This window comes from Elephantulus edwardii, unplaced genomic scaffold (genome assembly GCF_000299155.1).
Source record: "Elephantulus edwardii isolate Elephantulus edwardi_28Jun2011 unplaced genomic scaffold, EleEdw1.0 scaffold00421, whole genome shotgun sequence".
Lineage (NCBI taxonomy): Eukaryota > Metazoa > Chordata > Mammalia > Macroscelidea > Macroscelididae > Elephantulus > Elephantulus edwardii.
The window spans coordinates 1,196,517-1,223,399 of record NW_006400171.1 but is presented as its reverse complement, the minus strand read 5'-3'; the positions used below and the strand labels follow the sequence as shown (position 1 = coordinate 1,223,399).

At 36.5% G+C, this 26,883-nt stretch overlaps 1 protein-coding gene across 1 annotated transcript in view; it reads right to left on the bottom strand.

The window, feature by feature from the left end:
- NRG3 (neuregulin 3) overlaps window positions 1–26,883 on the bottom strand; it is a 1,124,911-nt gene that overhangs the window by 38,447 nt on the left and 1,059,581 nt on the right. The window contains exons 6-7 of the mRNA XM_006902510.1: window positions 23,838–23,964; window positions 4,135–4,262 (exon numbers count right to left, since the gene is read on the bottom strand). Coding sequence (XP_006902572.1) covers window positions 4,135–4,262; window positions 23,838–23,964 — 255 coding nt within the window. The remainder of the gene's footprint in view (window positions 1–4,134; window positions 4,263–23,837; window positions 23,965–26,883) is intronic.

Here is a 26,883-nt window from a genome sequence, read left to right as displayed (position 1 = left end):
CATTTTCACAATATTGAGTCTTCCTATCCATGAGCAAGGGATATTCTTCCACTTCTCCAGGTCTCTTTTTGTTTCTTGTAGTAATGTTTTGAAATTTTCTTTGAATATATCCTTTGTGCTTCTAGTTATATTTACTCCCAAATATTTTACCTTGTGATTAGCTATTGTGAAATGTATTGTTTGTCTTAGCTCCAGCTCTGTATTCTCTTTGTCACTGTAGAGAAATCCAACTGATTTTTGTATGTTGATCTTATCCTGGTACTTTGCTGAATTGGTCAACTATGTCCAATAGTTTTCTTGCTGAGTCTTTAGGGTTTTCTAATTGTACTATCATATCATCTGCATAGAGAGATAATTTTACCTCCTCTTTGCCAATTTGGATACCTCTTATGTCTTTCTCTTTTCTTGTTACTATTTCTCTAATTTAAGGTACAGTTTCATACCTACCAATTCAGACTCCCTAATTTAGGGGAATTTTGGAATTGTAGAACAGTTTCAAGGTTGCATACTGGGTTATCAATCATGAAAATATTTAAATCTACTGAATATTTTTACCAATAAAAGCTATGCTACATTAAACACTAATTTACAAAATTCTAATCCAAACAAGCCAAACCCATTGCCATCAAGTTGATCTCAACACATTCTGATCCTCTATAGGATTTCTAGGGCTATAAACTTTTACTGGAGGAAACTGTTCCTCTTTCTCCTACTAACATAAGCAGCCACACTTTTGGTCAGCAGCCTAACACACACACACACACACACACACACACACACACACACACACACGGAGTCATTAGATCTCTTTAAAGTTGTAAAAGCATACTTTACCCAGATTATATTTATCTATCAAGACACAATTGAGGTCAACAAATAATCCAGTGTAACTGAACTCAACTAAAAGCAGATTAACTTCAACACTTTCTAATTCGACCTCAGTGGCTCTTAATAACCAAAGAAGCCCCACTAAATTTAGGAAGGGACATACAAAGTGACAAACAATGGGAAAAATAGCTTTGTGATACAAATACTTTAGAAATTCTATTTTCTAAATTGTTTCACCAAAATATTTTTAGCTTTAAACTGTGATGGTACAATATAATACTAGAGAAACATTACACTGTTATTTTAGTTTATTTGACTAGATGGAATATTACTTTAATATATATTATAATCAGCAGAGGAAAAATAGTTTTGTTGAAAATATTCACTTTTTTAAGTCTGGTAATTTAGAGCCTATTTCCTTGATTAACTTCCACTGAACTCAATAAAATTGATTTCTCTATCCACGGGGAGGGGGGTATCTCTAAATGTCACAATTGTAAAACTTGTAATGAATAGATAAAACAATTTTCAAGAGCCAAGTATATTTCCGTTGCTGAGACCAAGATATTCTAATTATGGTTTCTTTGTGCTTTTGGTTGTTGTTTTAAGTTTGACAAATTCTTAGTATCTCACTCTGCTAGTTTAAAATGAGAATAAAAATCACCACCCGAAAGTAAATATAGCCATGGAACGGACTGTTTTCATGTGACTAAGAAAAGATGAAAAAGTGGCTTCCTTGTGCAATGCCTATTTGTGCTATGGAATATATTTTGTCTTTTCTTTTTCATAGTATTATTCATAACCGTAACTTTAACGTTTTATTTTCAAGTATCATATTTACATAATTTTCTTTTATCATAAACTTAATATAATAATTTTCAAGTAGCATATTTTCTAAGTGATAATTTAGAAAAGACTGCATCTTCATAAAATTTCCGTTAAGGAATAGGATATGAATTTAGATACACATTCATTTGTTTAAGTATTAGTTTCAAATTGCCATTTGATCTAGAATAAAAGGCTATTAAGTCTTCAAGCTTGAAGCTTCTTTTTTTTTCTTCTATATTTTATTAATTTTCATAAACATTTACAGAGATTTTGGGTTTTCATTCATTCATTGTTGCACTGTTTTCTCTACCCTCCTCCCCAGTTTGTTCTTCCCCCCCCCCTTGATTGTCTGTTTTAATTGTCCAATTGCCACAGTTCTTGTCAAAACCAGTTCTGATTAATCTCCTTTGTCAGTGGGTCCTTTGCCATTCCCTATCACTCCTCCCTGAGAGAGACTTCACCCTGATTCATAAGGAAAAGGGGATGGCGTATTCTCTTAGCTACTTCCTGCTGAAAGGGACACTGTGGGTTTCAGGGTGAACATCTTCTCTCACTACTCTAAAGGGCCCCTTTGGCAATAGGAAACACATAGACTATTATGGAGATTGATTTTGGAATTTAGATGCACTGTTATCAATTGTGCTTAGCCGTACATGTTCATATCCTTGAAGATGTATCATGGAAGTGTTGCAGCCTAGAAGACACAAATTTAACTAAAAAGTTAAAAGTACATGAATCAAATATTAAAAAGCAATAATATTCCAAGTAGAGGTTGTAATAGTGGCATAAATCAAGTTACAGAGGGAAGGTGGTTCTTACAATAAAAGGCCTATTGACTAGCACTTTGTCTATTATAGTGTAGAGGTGAGGAACCACAAGATGTAGAGGCTCAGCTATGTCATTTACTGTTCTTAAGTCCTGGAACAAATTCCATCTACCACTGGGTTGTTTTACAACTCAGAAGTCCACATGCAAGGCAGAGGTGAAGTAAGGAACTGCTTATGAGGTTTTCCGTCCATTCCAACAACTAAGAAATAGTGAGAATAGTTGGGACCTCAGAAGGCTTTTAGGACCAAATAGTAGGCTCTTGTGTCCAGGAGAAAAGGAATATACTTACCAGAAATGTTAATGCTCACCCACAGCTCTTCTGGGAGGATCTAAATCGTTGAAGCAAAGCTTGAAGTTTCTGATGTGTAAAACATATGGTGTGGAATAGGAGATGCCACAAGCTCATTCAGTTTCAGAATGACATGAACTTTATGAAAATATTTGCTTTTGACTTTCTTTACAAGACAGGAAATTATATGATCAAGTTATAAAAGATTGTAACCTTGTTGATAATAGAATTCTGTACAGTTGAAGAAGAAAATTTATCAGACATAGTTTCCTGGAAAGTTATCTTTGTGTGAAATCTCAGTCATGGCATTGCAACTAGTGCCCCTTTAGCTTGAAACTAAGGTTAAGGGGGGAGACCTGCTTGAGGCTGTGGCTTTAAAATCCTGTATTTTAAAGTATTTTATCCAAGTTTATGAATTTTAGGAGAATAGTCTTTAAAAGACACACCAGTCATTTGTCTATTTGTGTACTGAACAACTTGGAGTTGCTGTGATGCTGAACACTATCCCATAGTTGTGTCAAATGCCATAATGGTTATCCATTATATACAGTGCTTGGATGAGCTTCCAGACTGATTCATGTTGGGAAGCAGGAGTGGCATATTCTTCCTAAACTAGTTGCCTCTGGAAACTCTACAAACTCTCTTATAATTGTACAGAAATGATACTAATCCTAGAACAGGGTTCAGGTCTTTTGTGCAAAGCTTACTATGAGTCATGTTCGACTCAACAACACTTAACCACTGCTAAATGAGACTAGTGCTGTTATATCTCGAGGAACATTTTTCCATTTTGCACATCACTCTTTTCCAATGTGCTATATGAGATAACCTGGGTTTTGCTATGGTACTGAACCTTGTTCCATGAGAATATCAAATACTAGAATGGTTTCCCATTGTAGACAGTGTTTGGTGTAGCCCTCAGTTGTAAAACAAGTTGGGAAGCAGGAGTAGCATCCACTTCCTAAACCACATGCCTCTGGAAACCCTATGAACTTGGAGAAACAATGATAGCTATGGAAAAGCATTAGGTCTTTTGTTCATAGAGTCGCTATGAGTCAACCTCAACTTGATGGCAATCAACAATATATGGTTTAATAGTGTTTTCTTAATGTGGTAGTTTCATTCATTGACTATAGTTTTAATAGGTTTTACTTTGTGCTTTCTATAGAAGTAGTGCTATTGGACAAACGACTCTGACATCTTTGGTATACCTGCAGTGATATATTTTGGGAAAAGTATAGGAGAAGCATGATGGATCTTATCTCCTGTATTATTCCATCATTAACATGTTGTCTATTATATAAGCATAAATTCACATATCCCACCCCACCCCAACCCACTCCATGATTAGCTACTCCTACCTGTGATGTTTGAAAGACTGGCTTCCTCTCTCAGGAGAAGGGATTTCTGGGATGGACTGAGGGCCAGTAAAACTTGACTCCATGATTTTCTCCAATGCTGTCACAGGCTGCCTTTCCACGTTGGAATACTGTGAGGAATCACATGCATAGAAATAAGCTGAAGATAAGTTATAAGAGAGGACTCTCAAACTGTAGCAAAATATGGAAAAGTTATCAGAAGGTCATTTTCTACTAGAACGTCAGATCGTGGCATGTTAAGTAAAATTATTCTTTTTTTTTTCTTTTCACACACATTCATTGTGCTAGTTCACCAGCCTACCCTGTGAGTAGATAATGTTCGTTCAAGAGGGTCTTTGTTTCAGAACTTTTTGTCTGTCTTCTTTAAAAAAATTAGTTGTGATTTTTAATGAAAATTTACAGCAAAGTTGGATTTTCATTAATTAATTGTTGCATATTTTCCTCCCTCATTTTCCCTTCCCCCTCCCCCAGTTCACTTTCTTTCCTTTTTAAAAATACTCATTCATTGTTGTGCAACTTACACCCTCCCCCCTTCAACTCCCGCCCACCATTCCATCCCCATTGTGGCATGTAATTAATACTTTTGAGTATGCTTTATTTTGTGTTTCTTTAATAGGGGGGAAAACCCCCAAATAACTTTGAATTAGTAGATGGACTACTAATTAAAAGGCCTACCAAATTCTGCTGCAAGAATCTCATGACATTTTCAGAAGTAAGAAGGCAACTAATTGAGAACCTGCCCAATATTTCCACTGTTCCTTCCCTCTTTCAGCCTGTTAGCACATCTACATAATTGTCATATCTAAGAAGAGAAATAGATGTGAATATATCATTTTAATTATATATTAATTTTATAATTTTAAACCTGGGTTTCATAAATTATTTTACTCTAATGGGAAAATAGCAATTGGTACTTTCATCAACCAATAAGTTGTAAAGGTTAACAATCTCTGGGAACTTGGCAAGTGATTAAGCAGTAATGGATTATCACCTTCTTCTCTTTTAGAAACTCTAAATGACAACTACCATCAGAAAAATTACTTTCATGATATTAACCAAACTAGAGATATTTCAATATCTAATAAAAATTCTTCTAGGTCATATAGCCCTGTTGTGTCCACTTGCCGTACAGAGATAACTAGTGGTTGTGGTGAAGCTGAATTCACACTATGACACCAATGTGTCAAATGTGTTAATGGTTACCCATGGCAGACAGTGTTTGGTGAAGCTCCTGATTAAAACAAGCTTGGAAGCAGGAGCGGCATCCACTTTCATAATAGCTTGCGTCCAGAAACCCTATGAACCTGGAGAAAGGATGAAAGTCACACAAGTGTTGAGGACTTTAATTCATAGGTTCCCAAAGATTTGCCTACAACTCTATAGCACTTAACAACAACAATACAAAATTAATTTTAAAGCTGTAAATTTTAAGTATTTTGAGTATGTATAAATATTGATATATTTATTTCTTTGACATCTCAAAAATAAAGGAGCTAGTACAGTATGAGTAATAAAGAAACAAACAATCCATCATTCTGGATCTCAGAATGATCTATTTGGCTTGTGCTAGAATTGATGGTGCCTAATAATATCAACAACATAGTAATGGAGATGTTAGTATGCTTACCAGTCTTAAAACAAATTTTCTCTGGGATGGTGAATTCATTTATGTCATTTGCTTATAATCTTATGTTTATATGAACTCTAAATATGACTTAGGAAATTGTTTTTATTGTGAGATGATGCCTTTGCATCACTACGACGCATAAGAACCTTATGAACAGTGATGGATCTGAACTATTATCTATGCTGTGACATCATAATTATATCTAATACACTTAAGCCTATTATTACAGTAACGATGTCAATTCATCTTGTTGGGAGTCGTTCTCTCTTTTGCTGAGCCTCCACTTTTGCAAACATGATTATCTTTTTCCAAGGACAGGCCCTTTCTAACAACATGCTCAAAGTATATGAGACAAGGTTTCTCAGTCCTTGCCTCTAAAGAACATCTTACAAGTAGTATAACAAAGAAAATAAAGAAATAAAATAAAATAAACAAGAAGTTACATATTGACTCTTCATTGTTTGTGGGTAGACAGAACTGAGGCATCCCTGGGGTTGTAGGTCTCTCCATCTGGGGGTCCTTGCTTCTGCTAATGTGGGGCCATCCCAGGGGCCTAGTAGAACAAGAGACTTTAGTATACAGAACTTCAAGCAGAGGAAAGAATTTTCTTAACTCTTTGCAACAGAGGGCTGACCTGCAAGCCAAGCCTATGTAAACAAGCTGTTTTAGCTAAGGATCCTGATCTCCTGCCTTACCAGATACAAAGGAAGACACTAAGCTGCAGAAGAAAAGAGGAGGGAAGGCTCTATGCCGAGAGTGCAAACACTCCATTGCTTGTGGGGAGGTGGGACTGAGGGACTTGAGTAGATTTATGACAAAAAAAGAAATTGAGTAGATCATAAAAAGACTAGAATTCCCCCCTCCACACACAAAAAGCCTGGATCAGATGGCTTCACAGCTGAATTCTACAAAACATTCAGAGAAGATTTATCACCAATTCTAATTAAGTTATTTTAAAAAATAGAAAAAGAAGGAACACTCCCAGAGACATTCTACAAAGCAAGCATAACTCTAATACTAAAACCTGACAAAAAAATACTATCAGAAAACTGTAGACCAGTATCTCTCATGAGCATAGATGCATTCTTAACAAAATCCTAGATGATGTAATTCAAAAGCAAATAAAAATTTAAAAATTAATCATATGACCAAGTGGGATTCCTAAGAGGTAGGCAAGGATGGTTCAACATGGAAAAAACCCCAACCCTATCAATGTAATTGACTACATTCACAAATTTAATAGCAAGAACCATTTGATCCTGGCAATTAATGCAGAAAAGGCATGAATTACAAAATACAGCATCTGTTCCTTGTTGCAGACCAAGCATAAAGTAAAAAAAGAAATGAGACAGAACACCAAAAGTGAGATAAAACAGAGAGTGTTAAAAACAGGGGGCCAGCAGTTCAAAACAACTGAAAAGCCACAAGGCACGTATTTCTGTGTAGTTATTGAGAATCACAGGAAGTAAATAATAAAGAGAATTATCTTGTAAATGAAGTCGAGCTTTTCTCTATTGTGGGCATAATGCTTAGCTCAGGAAGGAAGTAGTTCACATGTATTCTCTCTCCCTCTGCAGAGGGACTCTAGCAGGAAGCAGTGTGATCTGTCACAAGAGAAATTTCAACTAATATTTTGTAATTCCTTCAATTCCTAATTAAGCATATGGTTTATCATATAATATTTGGTATTAAATTTGGCTTTCCACATTCCCCTCATTTGTTTTTATCATAATTATGTTGTCATCTAGATGAGCATGGCTTCTTCTCTTCTTTGATTCATTCTTGGTTGTTTTTGTTCCCTCCATCCTTTATACACAAACAAGCAAAATAAACTCATAAAAACACTTCCAAAAATCTCCATATGATCAGAAGGATTCAAGATGGATATTCCTTCATTATTCCTTGCAGAATATCTGTTATTAAAATAATCTGATTACTTATCAAAATAGAATGAATCTGAGCATGTAATTTCTGTATATCATCTTTGAAATTAACAGGATTCATTTCCATTCAGTATCATTCCACTTTACTGGAGGAACACAAAACTGCATAGTATTCCAATCACATTTTCATTTTATTTGTCTTTGAAAAGACCATAACAGACTAATATCTTTAATGAACATAGATACAAAAGTCCTCAACAAAATCCTAGACAATAGAATCCAAAAACACATCAAAAAATTATTCAAAACAGTGGTATTCAAAGCAGGTATGCAAGGATGGTTCAATAAAAGGAAAACAACATAATTCCCACCACATTAGCAAAGCTAATTACAAGAACCATATGGTATTAGCAATTGATGCAGAAAGGCATTTGACGAAATCCAAAACCCTTTCTTGATTAAGACACTCAGCAGCATTGGAATAGAAGGAATTTCCTAAACATATTGGAAAGTATATATGCAAACATGAGAGCCAATATAATTCTCAATGGTGAAAGACTAAAAGCATTTTATTTGCAAAGAGGGATCAGAAAAGGATGCCCACTGTTGCCACTTCTATTGAATTTCATATTAAAAGTACTTACTAGGGCAATACAGCAAGAAAAAGAACTAAAATATACCTAAATGGTTAAATTGTCATAATATGCAGATGACATGATAGGGTAGGCAGAAAACCCCAAAGACTCAACAAAAAGATTGCTAGAGCTAGTAGACCAATTTACTGAAGTGGCAGGATACAAGATCAGTATCCAAAACTCACTGGGATTCCTCTACACTAACAAAGAGAACTCAGACAAAGAAACCAAGAAAGCAAAACTATTTACAATGTTGTTGTTGTTGTTGCTATGTGCCGTCGAGTCACTTGCGACTCATAGTGACCCTATGTACAACAGCCCTAAACTCTGCTCTGTCCTGTGCCAATAGCAAACCACAAATTGAGATACATGAGAGAGAACCTAACCAGAGACCCAAAACACCTATACAAAGAAAACGACTGAATATTTTTGTGAGACACAATAGAAGACCAAAATAGAGAAATAGACAAAATAGAGAAATGTTCCCTGCTCATTGATATGAAGATTCAATATCATGAAAATTAAAACTCAATATTGTGAAAATGACAATCTTACCAAAAGCAATCTAACCAAGTTAGTTCACTTAGTGGATGGAGGAGTGGCATTAATAACAGGGTTCACAATTTGATGGTTGGAGGGAATGAGAGTATGAAAGAAAGGGGAAAGGTCCCATGTGAAAAACAATGTATATGAACTTTGTAAATAACCAGTATAAAATAAGAGTTTTTTAAAAATGTTATCTACAGAGGTTCCACTTCCAGATTCCAAGGTTGAGGCTTGCTGCTGCTTGGGTCTGGGCACTCTGTGGTCTCCACGATGCTAAGGCTAATTTCCAGGTGGTGAGTGCCTCTCATTTTGACTGTGACTCCCCACATGAAATTTGTAATGTCCTATCAAGGGTTGCACTAACGGTTATTGCTCCTCAGGTGGCTGATACAGACACACATTCCGCTCCTAAAATGGAATCAGTGCTCTATATGGATGTGCAAGCTGCAATTCCTCTGGAACCCTGGGCATTTGAGGCCGTGCTCCCTTATCTAGTCAACAACCATGGGAATCCACACTCTTGGACACATGCTTAAGGCTGAGAAAGTGAGGCAGATAAGGAATGTGTTCAGCAGCACATAGTATCTCTGATTGGGGCTGATTATTGTGAGATCATTTTCACTAGTAGTGTTACTCAATCCAACAATATAATAATTAATAGGATAGCTGTATTCTACAAGTAATGGAAAAAGCACTTGATCACCATTCAGTCTGAACCCTTCTACTCACTGGAAGCTGAACGCTTTCAGATCTCCTACCCTCCAGTGTAGAAGAGTGTGATCATTGACCTAGAGAAACTAGAGCTCCCATCCAACCAGATACCATCAGTCATTACTGAGCAATGAAATTGGAGTGAAGCAGGAAACTATTGCAGAAATAGGTGGATTTGAAAATCCGGAAAGATATATTTCTATACAGAGACAACTCAAGCAACTGGGAAAGTTTCAATTCAACGACTTTAAAATTGATCTCATGAACATCAGTGGTCATAAACTCTATGATCTTAAAAGAATTGGTGCTATCTATGTTAGCTACTAATCCCTTTGCACATAGAGGTCCTGCAGAGAGGATAGGCCAGGAACAGGGCATGCAGTCTGGGACAGTGCAAGTCATAACTGACTCAAAACTTCTGTGGATTTTCAGAGGCTATAAATTGCATGGGAGGAAATTACCTGTACTTCTCCCATTCAGTTGCTGATGGATTTTAACTGCCTGCCTTTGGGTTGGTAAGAAGTGTGATTCCTTACTTACTAGGCAACCAGGGTTGCTTGATAGCTGTCACTAAGCAGAATGTTTGATATGATGAAAATGTGAAACTCTTCACTAAAAATTAGTAAGCACAATGCTTACTTTGGAAGGAACATGGAGGTTAGGGAGGAGGCTGAGAAAAGAGTTGGCAGAGAGAAGGGAGATTGAAAATGCTAGAGCAGGGAGAAATATGACACCTACATCTTATTCACAATAAGGTAACACACATGAGCAGTTCATTTGCCATCACTGTTGCTGGACTAACAGCAGAGAAAAATAACATGCTGACTTATGTGGAAGGAGTAGAAAAGTCATTCTACTTAAGCATGCTTATGACTGAAAATGGCTAAGATGGTCTATGTACAGACTCCAGTAGTAAAACAAAGTAGTAGTAGTTAAACAAAGCCAATTTGCAGGCTCCAGTGATTCACAAGGCAGATGAAAACTAGGAAGCGACTTCTCACTCTGTAAAAGGTCTAAATGATAGTAACCCAGCCGCTAACTTTCTTAGAAGCCCCACTAGCATTAATGGAAATTTAATTATACACTTTCCTCGATGAACTTTCCTTAATCCAGATGTGTAGTTCTTGAGGTCATTATTCCATCTCTTGAATAAAATTCAGAAAAACAAGTAACAGGTAGATAGACAGACACATAGATGGAGAGAAATATGGGGGGGGAGGGGGGATGGATAGAGAGAAAAACAGAGAACAAAAGTGAAAAGAGAAAAGAAGGCAAGTAAAGCAAACAATCTCAGCTGAATCACACAAAGGTATGGGTGAAAAGTTCACACTCACAGTTTCTATGTGGAAAAGACAAGAACTCAATGGAACATAATGTTGTTATTGTTGATTGCCTTCAAGTCAATCACAACTCATAGTGACCCTATGAACAAAGGACTTGAAGTCTTTCTATAACTATCATTGTTTCTCCAAGTTCATAGGGTTTCCATAGGAATGCAGTTTAGGAAGTGGATGCCACTCCTGCTACCAAGCCTGTCTTAAATTGGAAGTTCCGTAAAACATTGTCTACCATGGGCAACCGTTATGGCATTTGTCACCTAAATGGCACAAGGCTCAGTGCCGCAGCAAACCCAGATTACCTCAGTACAGCAAATTGACAGGAGAGTGCTGTATGACTTAGAAGTATGTTATTCCAATATATAACAACCAGAATTTAAAACCCAAGGGCCCTCCATGAGGTCCTTCATTCCACAATTATTTCCAATCAAACATTCCCATTGGCCCTCACCAAAACAAAAGTGCCCATCCTGAAACACAGAAGTGAAAAAAAATCTGGAGTAACTACCAGAAAACTGTGTGGTGAAATGGTTAAAGAGTTGTGTTACAAATGTGAGGTTGGTGGTTCAAGGCTTGACTGAATCTGGAGGGAAGAGAAAGGGGGGGAAGGTGATAGAAGGAAGGATTAGAGGAAAAGGGGAGATTGAAGGAGAAGGGAGATTTGAGGAGAAGGGAGAAGAAGGGCAGAGAGGGGAAGAGGAGTAAGATGGGAGGAGATGGGAGGAGAAGGAAGAAGAAGGGAGAAGGGCAAAAGAGAAGAAAATAGAAGGTATCCAGATTGGCAAAGAAATGGTTAAACTATCCTTATATGCAGATGACATGATAGTGTACATAGAAAATCCCAAGGACTCATAAAAAAAAAATATCAGTTAGAGCTAGTAGGCCCATTTAGTAGAATGGTAGTATATAAGACGAAAATTAAAAAAATTAGTGGAATTCCTCTACAGTGAGAGAGAGAACTCAGACAAGGAAACCAACTAAGCAGTATCATTTACAAAAGCCAACCACAAATTGAGATACTTGGAAGTGAAACTAACTAGAGACACAAATGATCTCTATGACCAAAACTACAGTACATTTCTGTGAGACACAGTAAAAGACCTAAAGAAATGGAAAAATGTGCCCTGTTCATGAATAGAAAGATTCAATATTGTGAAAATGACAATCCTACCACATGTTGAGTTCAATACCAATACAGATACCATATTCATTTTTCAAGTAGAAAAAGAGGCTCTGAGTAAGCAAAACACATTTGGGGAAAATGAAGTGAAAGGAATAGTACTCTCTGACCTCAAAATCTATTACATAGTGGTAGTAACCAAAACAGCATGGTATTGGTAAAATGATGGGCACATAGACCAATAGAACAGAATTTAGTATCCAGAAATTGACACATCTATTTTTGGTCAGCTGGTATTCGACAAGAAAATAAAACCTATCAAATGGAAAAATGACAACTTATTTAACAAATTATGGTGGCAAAACTTTCTCATAAAGCTGAAACAGGATCCAGCTCTCACAGCATACACAAAAATTAATTTATGGTAGATCAGAGATCTGAGAGTAAAGCCCCAAACCATAAAGTTTGTAAGAAACAAACTAGGATCAAGCTTAGTAGGCTTAGCCTATGGTATAAAGAGATTGGATTCTAGAGAGGATAAAATCGACGAATGGAACTTTTTAAAGGGTAAATCTCTGTGCTTATAAAAAACTTTTCCCAACAGGGTGGAAAAAGAAGCCTATAGAATGGAAACAAACATTTGGTAGTACCATTTGGAAAAAGATTTTCATAATAAAAATTTACAGAATCCACGTGGCCCTCCAAAAGAAAAAGACTAATAATCCAATTACACAATTCTGGGCATGCAACATAGAAACACTTTTCAGAGAGGGGAGACATTCTGGTTGCCAAAAGACACATTAAATGCTCAAAACCACTGGAAATAACTGAGATGCAATGAAAACCACAATGAGATACTATCTCACCCCAGTAGCAGTGGCAAAGTTTAGCAGGGCAGTAACTAATAAATTTTGAAGAGGATGTAGAGATGTGAGAAATCTCATACATTGTTGGTGGGGTTGCAAGATGGGGCAATTGTGCTGGAAGACAATTTCGTGATTCCTCAAAAAATTGAACATAGAACCTCCATATGAAACACTACTAGGATTATAGCCAAATGATTATAGCCAAATATAACCAAATGATTCCACTACTAGGAATATAGCCAAAGGAAATTGAAACTGCGACAAATGGAAATTTGTCCACTAATGTATACAAATAATATGTGCTGACTTTCCCAATGCAATTTGTCTCCTGATTTCCTGGTTGCTGTTATCTGTGCTTCATTGACTATGCAAAGGCTTTTGACTGTGTGGATCACAGCAAGCTATGGCTGACTCTGAGAAGAATGGGAATCCCAGAACATTTGATTGTGCTAATGTGAAACCTGTACTTGGACCAAGTGGCAGTCGTCAGAACAGAGCAAGGAGACACTGTATGGTTCAAAATTAAAAAAGGGGGTCCATCAGGGATGTCTTCTGTTTCCATACCTTTTCAATCTGTATGCAGAACAGATTATCCGAGATGCTGGGCTGTATAAGGAGGAATGTGGCATCAGGATTGCTGGAAGAATCATCAACAGCCTGCGTTATGCAGATGACACAACTCTGCTTGCTGAAAGTGAAGAGGACTTAAAGCGCTTGCTGCAGAAGACTGCAGTCTTCAATATGGATTGAAGCTCAATATCAAGAAAACAAAGATTCTCACCACTGGGCCAACTGGCAGCATCAGTATGGATGGTGAAGAGATTGAGATCATTAATAGTTTTAGTTTACTTGGTTCCACAGCTCATTTGGTCTATGCTCGTTGGTGCTCAAGGTCTCAAACATGTTCCTGAGTTGGTTTTGAAATTCGAGTGGGACAGATTTAGGTCAAATCTTGGTTCCTGTGGATTTGACTTGATTTTCCTCAACTTCAGCTTGAATTTGCATATGAGTAGCTGGTGGTCTGTCCCACAATCCACACCTGGCCTGGTTTTCACTGCTGATATTGAGCTTCTCCAGCGAATCTTTCCACAAATGTAATCAATTTGATTCCTGTGCATACCATCAGGTGAAATCCATGTGTATAGCCTGTGTTTATGTTTCTTGTAAAAGGTATTTGCAGTGAATAAATCATTGAATGTGCAGAACTCTATCATTCTATTTCGAGCCTCATTTCTCTCACCGAGCCCATGTTTTCCAGCTACTGATCCTTCTTTCCTATTCCCAACTTTTGCATTCCAGTCGCCCATTATTATTAATGCATCTTGATTGCGTGTTTGATCAATTTCTGACTGCAAAAGTTGGTAAAATTCTTCTATTTCCTCTTCTTTGGCTCTAGTTGTTAAATATATATAATAGCATCTGATAGACAAACATTCTACAGAAAAGAGTAGATGAAAGACATTTACCAGTTAGAAAGGCCAATATTCAATGTTGCTGCCCACCCAGCTACATGTTTGGTTGGTTTTGAGTTTTTAGGTTTTTTTTTTTTAAATCCACCCTTTCCCTACTCCACCACCAACCCTTCCTACTTTTGCTTACAACATTCAACACCCGTCTCCCATTGACCAGCCCCTGATTTGGTGTCCTAAGTCTCAAGCAATCAGGATTTCTCTGATTCTGACCATATCATGCTACTGTCAGTCTCTTATGATGTGGTCAGTATGACTTCAGTTTAAAGTTCTTAAGTACAACTGTCATGTACAGCTTCTTTTCCTGGAACATCCTGAAAAAAAAAGTCCTCTTAAACTTCCACTTCAGGATTGACTTCTTGTGGGTTAATACCACTTGTCTTCCGTTTGCAGCCTGGTGATGATGCAAGCAGATGGCTTCTCAGGAGAGAGAATGTGTCCTCCAGGACCAGTGTACAACTTTTGTTTCTTGGCTCGAGGGTGGAGCTCTCAGATTAAAACAAACTTGGAAGTAGGAGTGGCACCCACTTTTGAAATAGTTTGCCTCTGGAAACCCTATGAATCTGGAGAAAGGATGAAAGTTATACAAGTACTCAGTTCTTTCGTTCATAGGGTCGCTATGAGTTGCCTATGACTCAATGGCACTTAACAACAGCAACAATGATGTATTTGTCCTTTTGTAACTGAGATATTTCACTTAGCACGTTGTGCTCCAGGGTACCCCATGGTGTGTAATGTTTTACAAGGCCATTGTTTTTAGTGCTGCTTAGTATTTCATATGAATAGAACAAAGTTTTCCCTATCCATTCATTTATTGAGTTGCTTCCATCTCTTTGCTATTGTAAATAACACAGCAATAAACATAAGTGTAGATTTAATCTCTAGAAGGTCCCATTCATCAATTTTATCCTTTCCAGATTGTTCATCTCTGGCTGTATTTGGCAGTTTCTTTAAACCATAGGCCATCTAAGCTTGATTCTAGTTTGTCTCTAGCAAACTATATGATTTTGAGCTTTACTCCCAGGTTTCTGTTCCCCTTTAAGTTATTCTTTCTGTATGGTGTGAGGTGTGGATCCTGTTTAAGCTTTCTGCAGGTAGGAGTCCAGTTCTCCCACACTATTTGTTGATGAGGTTGTCAATTCCCCATTTGATATGTTTTATTTCCTTGTTTAATATCTGTTAACCATAGATAGATGGGGCCATTTCTGGGTTCTCAATTCTGTTCCATTGGTCTATGTGCCTGTTTTACCAGTACCATGCTGTTATGGTTACTACCACTGTGTCATAGGTTTTGAGGTCAGGGAGTGCTATGCTTTCTACTTCATTTTTGCTTTTAAGAAGTATTTTACTTATTTGGGGTGTTTTTCCTCTCCAAATAAACCTGGCAATTTCCCTTTCTAGTGAAGAGCATGGTAACAGCCCAAATGTCCAACCACAGTTGAATGGATTGAGAAATTATGATACATGCATATGATGGAATACTATGCAGCAACGAGGAGCAATGATTTTGTAAATCAATACCTAATTCGGGAGGTTGGAATCAGGAGTGGCATCCACTACCTAATTAACATGCCTCCAGAAACTCTATGAGCTTTGATAAATGCTGAGATTTGTAGAGGGTCTTCAGGTCTTTTGTTCATAGGAATGCTATGGGTCATGACCGACTCGAAAGCAATCAACAACAACAACAACTTGGGAGGGACTGGAGAGTGTTATGCTAAGTGAAATAACTAAGTCCTAGAAGGATAAATATTGTATAAAACCATTAACGTAGATAACTAGCAAATTATGTATGAGGATCTAGGAAGGGAGGGGGTTTCATAGGGATGACAATGGATGGAGGGCACAATAATAGATTCACAGAATTTGATGGGTGTAGGGATGGATGAATTAAGGAAATGGGAACAATCTGACATGAAAAACCAATGTATATGGAATCTGTAAGTAAACCAATATAAAATAAAAAGTAAAAAAGAGCTAAGGAAGGATTAAATGATTAAAGGCACAGTAGGTCAAGAAGACATAATGTTGGTCAACATCTATACACCAAACGATTGACCTGCTAAATACATAAAACCAGTGTTAACAGAATTGAAGAAAGAAATATACAACATCCCAATAGTGTAGGAGATATAACACACCACTCTCACTATAGGAGAAGCCAACTCAAAAGGAACTTAACAAAGATGTAGAAGGTCTAAATTACACATTCAAACAACTTGACCTTGTGAATATATCCCGAGCACTGCATTCAAGTAAAACTCAATCACATTCTTCTCACGTGCACATGACACATTTTCCAGAAATGGTCAAATATTAGGGAGCAAAGAAAGCCTCAGCAAATTAAAAAACATTGACATAATACAAAGTATCTTCTCAGATTACAATGTCAACAACCTAGAAATTAACCACAAGAGGATAAATCTTATAAAGCCACCAATGTGGAAGCTAAATAACACCCTGCTAGAACACAATTGCCCTGTAAAAGAAATAAATGATACAAAAATTTTCCTCTAAAGAAATTATAATGAAAATACAATATACCAAAACTTCTGGGATGCAGCTAAGGCATTCCTCAAGGGGAAGTATATAGCAACAGGCAAGTAACTTTAAAAAAATAAAGAAAGAAAATGAATGATCTAACTCAACACCATCATCAAATAGAAAAAGAACAACAATTTAACCCAACAGCCTCTAGAAGAAAGGAAATTATAAGAACATGATGTGAAATCAATGAGATAGAAAATCAATTGAAACCATCAGCAAAACCAGGAGCTAGTTTTTTGAAAGGGTCAGTAAAATGGACGAACCATTGGCAAACTTAAGAGGAAAAAAAGGAGAAGACATAAATAACTCGATTAAGGAATGATAGAAGTGACAGCACAACAGAATCAAAGGAAATAAAATCTATAATATCAGAATATTATGAAAAGCTGTACTCTGATTAATTTGAAAACTTAGAATAAATGAACAAATTCCCTGACACTCATGCCCTATCCAGATTGACACACAGAGATGTACAATTCTTGAACAGACCCATCACAAAAGAAGGAATTGAGCAGGTCATAAGACTCCCCCACAAAAAAAAAAAGATATGTATATGTCCTGAACCAGAAGTCTTCACAGCTGAATTCTACCAAACATTCACAGATTACTTATCACCAATTCTACTTAAATTATTTTTAAAAACTAGAAAAAGGAAAAAAAAAAACTAGAAAAAGAAGTAACACTCCCAGACACATTCTATGAAGCAAGCATAATTCTAATGCCAAAACCAGGCAAAGATGTTACACCCCCACAAAAAAAGTCCTGAACCAGATGGCTTCACAGCTGAATTCTACCAAACATTCAGAAATGATTTATCACCAACCCTTCTTGAGTTATTTAAAAAAAAAACAACCCAAAAAGCAAAACAACAACAAAAAAACCCCCAAAAAACCAAACCTACAGAAAAAGAAAGAACACTTCTGGAGATACTCCATGAAGGAAGCATAACCCTAAAACCAAAACCAGGCAAATATGATACCACAAAAAGAAAACAACAGACTAATATCTCTAATGAACATAGATGCAAAAATCCTTAACAAAATCCTAGTCAATCAACTTCAAAAGCATTTGAAAAATCCTGACCAAGTGAGGTTCAAGAGAGGTATGCAAGGATGATTCCCCTAAGAAAAACAATGTCTTTCATCACATTAAGAAAATAAATAACAAAACCATATGATGTAGCAATATTTGACAAAATCCAACACTCCCTCCTGGTTAAGAAACTCAGCAAAATAGAAATGGAAGGGAATTTCCTCAACATAGTAAAATGTATATCTGTAAAACCAAGAACCAGTATCTGGATTATGATAGGACTGCTACATGTAATAAGGTGGCTATGGATCATGAGAGAATTGACGGCACATAACATGAATAGGGAATATTTTTCCATTTACTAAGGTCTTTTGTTGTCTCTCTGAAATATTCTGTAGGTTTTTCTTGTAGGTCTCTTGTGTCTCTCTACTTAGGTTCACTCCCAAGTATCTCAATTTATAGGTGGTTATTAGAAATGGTACCGCTTTCTTGGTTTCATTCTCTGAGTTCTTTGTTAATTTAGGGGGATTCCACTGATTTTTACATTTTGATCTTGTATCCTGCAACACTACTAAATTGGTCTACTAGCTTTAACAATATTTTTTGTTATTGTTAAGACTTTGATTTTTCTGTAGTTTTCTGTGTTTACTATCATATCATCACATATAGTAATAGTTTAATCTTCTTTTAGGTGACTGGATACGTTTTAGCTCCTTCTCTTGTCATATTGCCCTAGCAAGTATTGCCAAAACAATATTAAATAGAAATTTCCTGTTCACAAAGGAAATGCTTTGAGTGTTTCTCCATTGAGAAAGATATTGGCTCTTGGTTTTGCATATATACTTTTCACTATGTTGAGGAAATTCTCTTCTATTCCAGTTTTGCTGAGTGTATTAATCAATAAGAGGTGTTGGATTTTGTCAAATGCCTTTCTGCATCAATTGCTAAGATCATATGGTTCTTGTCATTTGGATTGCTGATGTGGTGAGTTATGTTGTTTTTCTTATGTTAAACAATCTTTGCAGACCTGTTTTCAATCCCACTGTTCTGAATCATTGTTATTTATGTTTTTGGATTCTATTGTCTAGGATTTTGTTAAGGATTTTTGCATCTATGTTCATTAGAGATATTAGTCTGTAGTTTTCTTTTTGTGGTAACATCTTTGCCTGGTTTTGGTTTTAGGGTTATGCTTACGTCATAGACTATCTCCAGAAGTGTTCTTTCCTTTTCTGTTTTGTTTTGGTTTTTTTTTAATGACTCAAAAAGAGTTGGTGATAAATCATTTTTGAATCTTTGGTAGAATTCAGCTATGAAGCCATCTGGTTCAAGACTTTTTTGTGGAGGTGTATTTTTATGTTCTGCTCAACTTCTTTTTTTGTGGTGTGTATCTTCAAGAGTTTTACATCTGTTCATGTTAATTTGGTTTGAGCATCAATAATTGATGGGTAGAGTATCAAGTAATTTGTCCATTTCCTGGAAGTTTTCAAATTTATCATAGTATAGCTTTGCATAATATTCTGATATTATAGCTTTCATTTTCTCTCTTTCTATTGTGATGTCACCTCTATCATTCCTTAATAAAGTCATTAACGTCTTCTCCTCCCCCCCTGCTTTTGTTACCAATGGTTTACAAGTAGTTTGTCAATTTTATTGACCTTTTCAAAAAAGCAGCTCCTCATTTATTGATGGTTTCCATTAATTTTCTGTTTTCCATATCATTGATTTCAGCTGTTGATCTTACAATTTCCTTTCTTTCAGAGGCTGTGGGGTTAGTTTATCGTGGGGTTCCCACCCCCCTTTTTTCTCTTTGATGAAGGTGTTGAGTTAGAACATTAATTTTGCTTTTCCTTTTTTTTTTTTTTAATGTGTTTGCCTACTGCTATCACCTGCACCATGAGGACTGCCTTAGTTGAATCCCAGAAGTTTGGTACATGGGATTTTAATTTTCATTTGTTTCCAGGATTTTTTTATTGCATTCTTTATTTCTTCTACAATGCACTCGTCTTCTAGCAGGGTGTTATTTAACTTCCAAATTTATAAGCTTTATCCTCTTACAGTTAATCTCTAGACATGACATTGGTCTGAGAAGATACTTTGTACTATTTCAGTGTTTTCTAATTTGTTGAGGCTTGCTTTGTGCCCTAATATGTGACCAATTCTGCAGAATGTTATATGTGTACTTGAGAAGAATGTAAATTTAGTTTTAGTTAGGTGCAGTGCTTCCACCACATCTACAATGTTGAGTTGGTGTAATTATGATCTTCTTATTCTTTGTTAAGTTTCTTTTGAGCTGACCTATCCTTTGGTGAGGGTAGTTAGTTAAAGTCACCTTCCACTATTGTGGTACTGTCTATTTCTTTCTTCAGTTCTGTTAACAGTTGCTTTATGCAATTAGCAAGCTTATCATTTGGTGCATAGATGTTGACCAATGTTCAGTCTTCTAGATATACTTTGCCTTTAATCATTATTCTGAAGTATGTTTTATCAGAAACTAGTCTTGCCACTCTTGCTTTTTTTGTGGATCCCATTTGCTTGATAGATTCCCCCCCCCCCCATTATTTTTAGTATATCTTTCTCTTAATTTCTTGGTGTGTCTCTTATAGACAAAATTTTGATGGGATTTTTTTTCATCCACTTTGCTAATCTTTGTTCTCTTGACTGGTGCATTTAGTCCACTCACATTAAGTGTGATTCTTTATAGGTGAGGTTTTAACATTGCCATTTTTCGGTTTCTTTTTTTGTTGTTTCTTGTTACAATTGCCATTCCATTTTCTTTTGGTGTCTTTGTGTGTTTCCTTTAAAAGTTCTTGTCGATTTGATCTTGTTTTCACAAATTTCTTAAGTTCTTTCTTTTCTGCAAAGGGTATGATTTCTCCTTCACATTTGTCAGAGAGCTTTGCTGGATGTATGATTCTTGGTTGGCAATTGTTTTTTTTTTTCATCTTTCTGTATGTGCTATTCCATTGTCTTCTTGCTCTTATGGTTTCTGCTGAGAAATCAGTACTTAAGTCTTGTTTTTACTTTGCAGGTAATTCTTTGTCTCATGTTGCTTTTAGTATTCTGTCCTTATCCTTTATTTTTTATAATTTGACTATATCATTATGTTTTTATTTTGGGGTCTAGTCTATTTGGTGTTTGCTGAGCTTCTTGAATATGGATTTGATCTATCTGTCTTTGAGTTGGACGCACAAAGGCATAGTAAAGAAATTTAAAGTGAATGCCACTTCTGCTTCCAAAAAAGTGCCTGACTGTCAAAAGGATGGTGCCTGGGGTCCTAAAAGCTAAAGTAACCATTACCAGACTATTCAGAAGAAAGCACACCACATAAGTGTGACCAAAGTGTTTTTAACAAAATCCATGATAAGAGGAAGGAGATATGGTGGTATATTGTCAGTTCAAATCTCCTAGGGGGAAAGAAAGGTAGTCCCCTTCTGTTGCTATTTTTAGCATAGGAAAGCTAATTTGTGTTAGGTTATTATGAGCCAATGCCAATGTTACTGAAATTGAAGGATGAGAGAAGAAATTGTATTAGCATTTAAATACGAAGCACTTAAATTCTTGGTTGGATGGGGTCTGTAATGGAACCCTAAGCCTATTCCTATTCCTTTTTTAATATGCATTTTTTATACTGCTTTACTTACAAAGTCCATATGCACTGTTTTTCACACCAGATCTTTCCCATTTCTTTATCCTACCCCTCCTTCCACCAATCAAATTGTGCAACCCTATGATTACTCACCTCCATCCAGCCTCACCCCTCTACTGTTAACCTCCTCCCCTTAGATCCTCATACATATTTTACTACTTATTTCAACAATACTGGCCTTATATAGTATTTTTTTCCTTGAGAGGGGCTCAAATTGGAATTTCTTCCTAATCATCAAACCAAACATGTGATTTTGCCTCAGAATTAGCATAATTGAAAGAAGATTGCCTCATCAGGCATGGAAGAGCATGCACAGAAAACGAAAACATTTGCCTGGGCATGTCCTTAATGATTCCCATGAATCACAATTCTAATCACCTTGTAGTCAAGTGCTGGAACCTCAGAATCAAACATAAAAGCTTTTAATTAGAAATATATACTAACCTAATCATGGTCTTTTGTATGTAAGTATTGCCTACAACAAAACTCAGACCCTCATAAAAAAGCCTTTGCTTGGATTTAGCAGAGTATCTTTGGGATCATCTTAATAGTTTCCCTCATTTGGTATGATTTGTTTATCTTCATCAATTTAATATGTTAGTCAACTAATCTATTAAATATGTCCAAATTTAAGGTGTCTTTTCGTATCGAGCAGTTCTAGTTGCTTGTTTCTAGTGTTTTCACTGCCTTTATTGTCCTTCAAATCCCAGTTCAAGTCTGAAATTGTTGTGAAGCACCTGTAGGTCTGCCCTGCTATCCTCAATGGTTTCTGCATTTTCAGCATCCACTGCAACATTAGCCCTTTATGCATACACACTCCTTCTGGGTGTAATGTTTGTTTTTCTCTTGGCACCACCAATTCTTACAGATCAGGGAATATTATCTGTCTAGTGTCTGACATAACTTCAGGCACATAATAAATATTTAATGTTCATTTAAGAATAAACTGATGTACAAATATCCATTTCAGCTTCAGTTCTCATTTTCTCAGTGCATATCTTGAATATCTGGGTCACATGGAATTTCTATGTCAAAATTTCTGAGGAAACACCAAACTGCCTTCAAGACTGGTGTACCATTTTGAAATCCCACCAACAGTAAATAAGAATTCCTATCTCTCCACATGGTCTCCAACATTTGTTATTTGCTATCCTGTTAAACTTTGCCACTACCACTAGAGTGAGATGATATCTCATTGTGGTTTTGATTTGCATTCTCTTATTGCTAGTGATTTTGAGCATTTCTTCATGTGTTTGTTGGCCATATGAATATCTTCCTCTGTGAAAAATCTTTCCATGTCTTTTGCCAGTTTTATAAATGTGTTATCAAAATTATCAGCCACCAGTCGTGTGTGTGTGTGTGTGTGTGTGTGTGTGAAGATTTTCAGGATTCTATAAACTTTGATATGAAGCCTTTGTCTGAAATGCTATTTCCAAATGTTCACAGAAGCATTATTCATCATCAAGAGAATATGGAAACAGCCCAAATGTTTAACCAAATTTGAATGGACTGAGAAATTATGGTACATTCACATGAAGGAATATTACACAGAAATCAAGAGCAATTATTTTGTAAATCACTACCTATCTTGGAAGGGACTGGAGAGCATTATGCTAAGTGAACTCTGTCCCAAAAGGACAAATACTGTATAAGATAATTATTGTAGAAATAGGTAACTAGAGGGAGCTCTGGTGGCCTAGTAAGAAGCTGCACTGCAATCCCAGAGGTAAGTGGTTCAAATCCATCAGATGCTCTGCTGAAGAAGGAGGGTCAATCCTCCTCCTGTACCAGTCAGATCTAATTTGACAATACACACACACACACACACAAAATAATAAAATAAAAAAGAATAAATAGGTATCCTGTAAAATGTGCATGAGGATTTAAGTGGGACAGGGAGAGAAGGTGGAAATACAGAGGTGAGGATGGATGGGGGCCATAATCATAGAGTCACACAATGATGAGTGGAAGGAGGAGTGGGTTTACTTTGTAAGTAAACCAGTATAAAATACAAAGGTTTATATTTTTTTTTTTTAAAAAAGCATAAACTGGAACTTCTACCACTACCAGACTCATTTATACTAAAAATGGTTATAGAGATTTCATTTTTCTTTCATCCATCCAAACATACATATACATTCACACATATATACAGACATAAGAAATACGGATTAAAAACATGCATTCATTTTATTTCAGACTCATCCCTTCAGACAAAGAGCATCCAAGTAGGTTGTGAGAGGGTTTGGCTAAATTTGGAACTCACATTTTGCAGCTGCACATGACTTTTGGCCAAGGTCTCTGCTTTTGCCATTGTGCTGGTTGCTTTGAGACTGTAACTTTTGCCATTCTGTGCTTCTTTCAGCTGCTCTTGAATTTGTTTAGTTTGTTTCCTGCAGGTTTAAATATATAACCACGTAAGTATTTATATGCATTTATTTCTATTCCTGTGTTTCAGTGGTCATTTACATCCAAAACCTGAATTTGACATCTGCTGAAATTTTATATACTTAACTATCAATGCTGACTTTTCTAATAATCAACACATAATTTTAATTTAGAATGAATCATATGTTACCATTATTATCTAAGAATCTACATTCAATAGAGTTCTGTTAAGGTAGGCAGAAAAAAACACATGCCTCTTGCATGGACATACAAAAGATTGCTGACGTTAACTGCTCATGCATTAGCATTGGAAGTGCTGTGGAGAAGTGATCACTGTCATGTACTTTTGCACAGTTCAAATACGTGCAGGCAAATTGCATGGCTTGCACACACACTATGACAAATATTGCAGAGTACCTATTCTTTACAGTTTAAGAATATCTCATTAATTCTTATCAATAATATGGGATAATAAGTATTCTGTTTTTAATTTTTAAATAAAAGTAGTTCAATACTTCAATGTACATAGGTTCTATTGTACATAGGATTCTCGAAGGCTTGCTATTTCAGAAGTGGATGGCCAATCCTTCTTCCTAATCGGTCTTAATCTGAATGCTCAGATTTAGAAAAGTACCTGACAGACAAGCATTTTACAAAACAATGCAGATGAAAGATCTTTCCCAATTGTAGAAATGGTCATTATGGAAATACTAAGGAGGAAGGAACAGTTGTAAGTGGTTGGAACATGGAATGTGAGAACTATGAATGCAGGAAAGTGAGAAATTGTTAAGGAACAAGTGGAACATATAAATATTGACATACTAGCTATTGGTGAGATGAGATGGACTGGCATGGGACATTTTGAATCAGATGATCATATGATCTATTATGCTTGAGATGAAAAGATGAGGAAAAATGGGGTTGTTTTCATATTTTAAAAAGTAATTTCTAAATGTGTCTTGAAATATATTATTGTGAGTGACAGGATAATATCCATATGTATACAAGGAAGTTCAGTGAATAAATACCATTATCATTCAAATATATGTACCAACAACCAGAGCAAAAGAAGAAGAAATAAATTATTTCTAACAACTTCTGCAGTCAGAGATTGATCAGAAATGCAATCAACATGCATTAATAGTGATGGGTAACTGGAATGCATAAGTTGGGAACAGAGAAGAAGGATCAGTAGTTGGAAAGCATTGACTTGGTGACAGAAATGAAGCTGGAGATAGGATGATAGAATTTTGTACAATCAACAATTTACTCCTTGCTAATACCTTTTACAAAAAACATAAATGCAGGCTATACACATAGATTCCACTTGATGGTATGCATAGGAATTAGATAGATTACATCTGTGGAAAGAACTGCTGGATAAGCTCAATATCAGCTGTGAAAACTAGTCCTGGTGCTGACTGTGGAACAGATCACCAACTACTCATATGCAAGTGTAAGCTGAAGCTAAGGAAAGTGAAATCAAGCCACAGGAACCAAAATATGACCTTGAGTCTATCCCACCTGAATATCAGAATCATCTCAGGAACAGGTTTGAGGCCTTGAAAACTAATGAGCGAAGTCCAAATGAGTTATGAGAAGATATCAAGAGTATCATCCAGGAAAAAGATCATTGCAAAGATGGAGGAGGAAGAAAAGACCAAAATGGATGTCAGAAGAGATTCTGAATATTGCACTGGAACACCAAGAAGTCAAAGCGGAAGGAAGAAATCAAGACATTAAGGAGCTGAACAGGACATTTCAAAAGGCTGCGCGACAAGACAAAGTAAAGTATTACAATGAAATGTGTAAAGAGCTGGTGTCAGAAAATCAAAAGGGCTGAACTCGCTCAGCATTTCTTAAGCTCAAGGAGCTGAAGAGGAAATTCAAGCCTCGAGTTGCAATATTTAAGGATGCTTTGGAAAAAAAAAAGGATGCTTTGGGCAGAATATTGAGCGATCCTGCAAGTATTAAAAGAAGATGGAAAGAGTATGTTGTTGTTATGTACCATCGAGTCGCTTGCGACTCATAGCGACCCTATGTACAAGAGTCCTAAACGCTACTCTGTCCTGTGCCAATCTCACTGTCTCTGACACACCCATCCTGATTACCCCAGGCACTGAGTCAATCCACCTCCTAGAGGGCCTTCCCCTCCTGTGCCTGCCCTCCACCCTATCAAGCATGATGTCCTTCTCCAAGGACCGGTCTGTCCTTACAACATGACCAAAGAGTGTCAGACGAAGCCTCAGAATCCTTGCCTCCAAGGAGCAGCTCAGTTTAACCCTCTCCGGGATGAATCTGTTTGTTTTCTTAGCAGTCCATGGTACCCTCAATACTCTTCTCCAACACCAAAGCTCAAAGGCATAAATTCTACTTCTACCCTCCCCCCCAGTCATTGTCCAACTCTCTGATGCATAAAAAGTGATTGCAAAGACCATGGCCAGTATCAGACACACCTTAGTCTCCAGAGAGACACCATTGTTCTTCAGTACTTTGGAGAGGTCCCTAACAGCAGACTTTCCCATCACAATACATTTTTTAATTTCCTGGCTGCTGATGTCAAGAGTTTTGACTGTGGAGCCAAGCAGACTAAAGCTGTGAACAATCTCAATCTCTTCACCATCCATCCTGATGCTGCCAATTGGTCCACTTTGTCTTTGTCTTTGTCTTTGTCTTTGTCTTTGTCTTTGTCTTCTTGACATTGAAGAGTATACACAGTAATTATACCAAAAGGAATTGGCAGACACAGAAGAACTTAATGAAACAACATATGAGCAAGAGCCTATGGTGATGAAGGAAGAATTTAAGACTGCTTTGAAAGTATTGGCTAAGAATATATTTTAGGGCATTATTTTTACCGTAGGAGTACGCAATGAGGGTTGCAGAGTGGATTATATTTGGGGGTAGGGGGTGGGGTTTGGGGA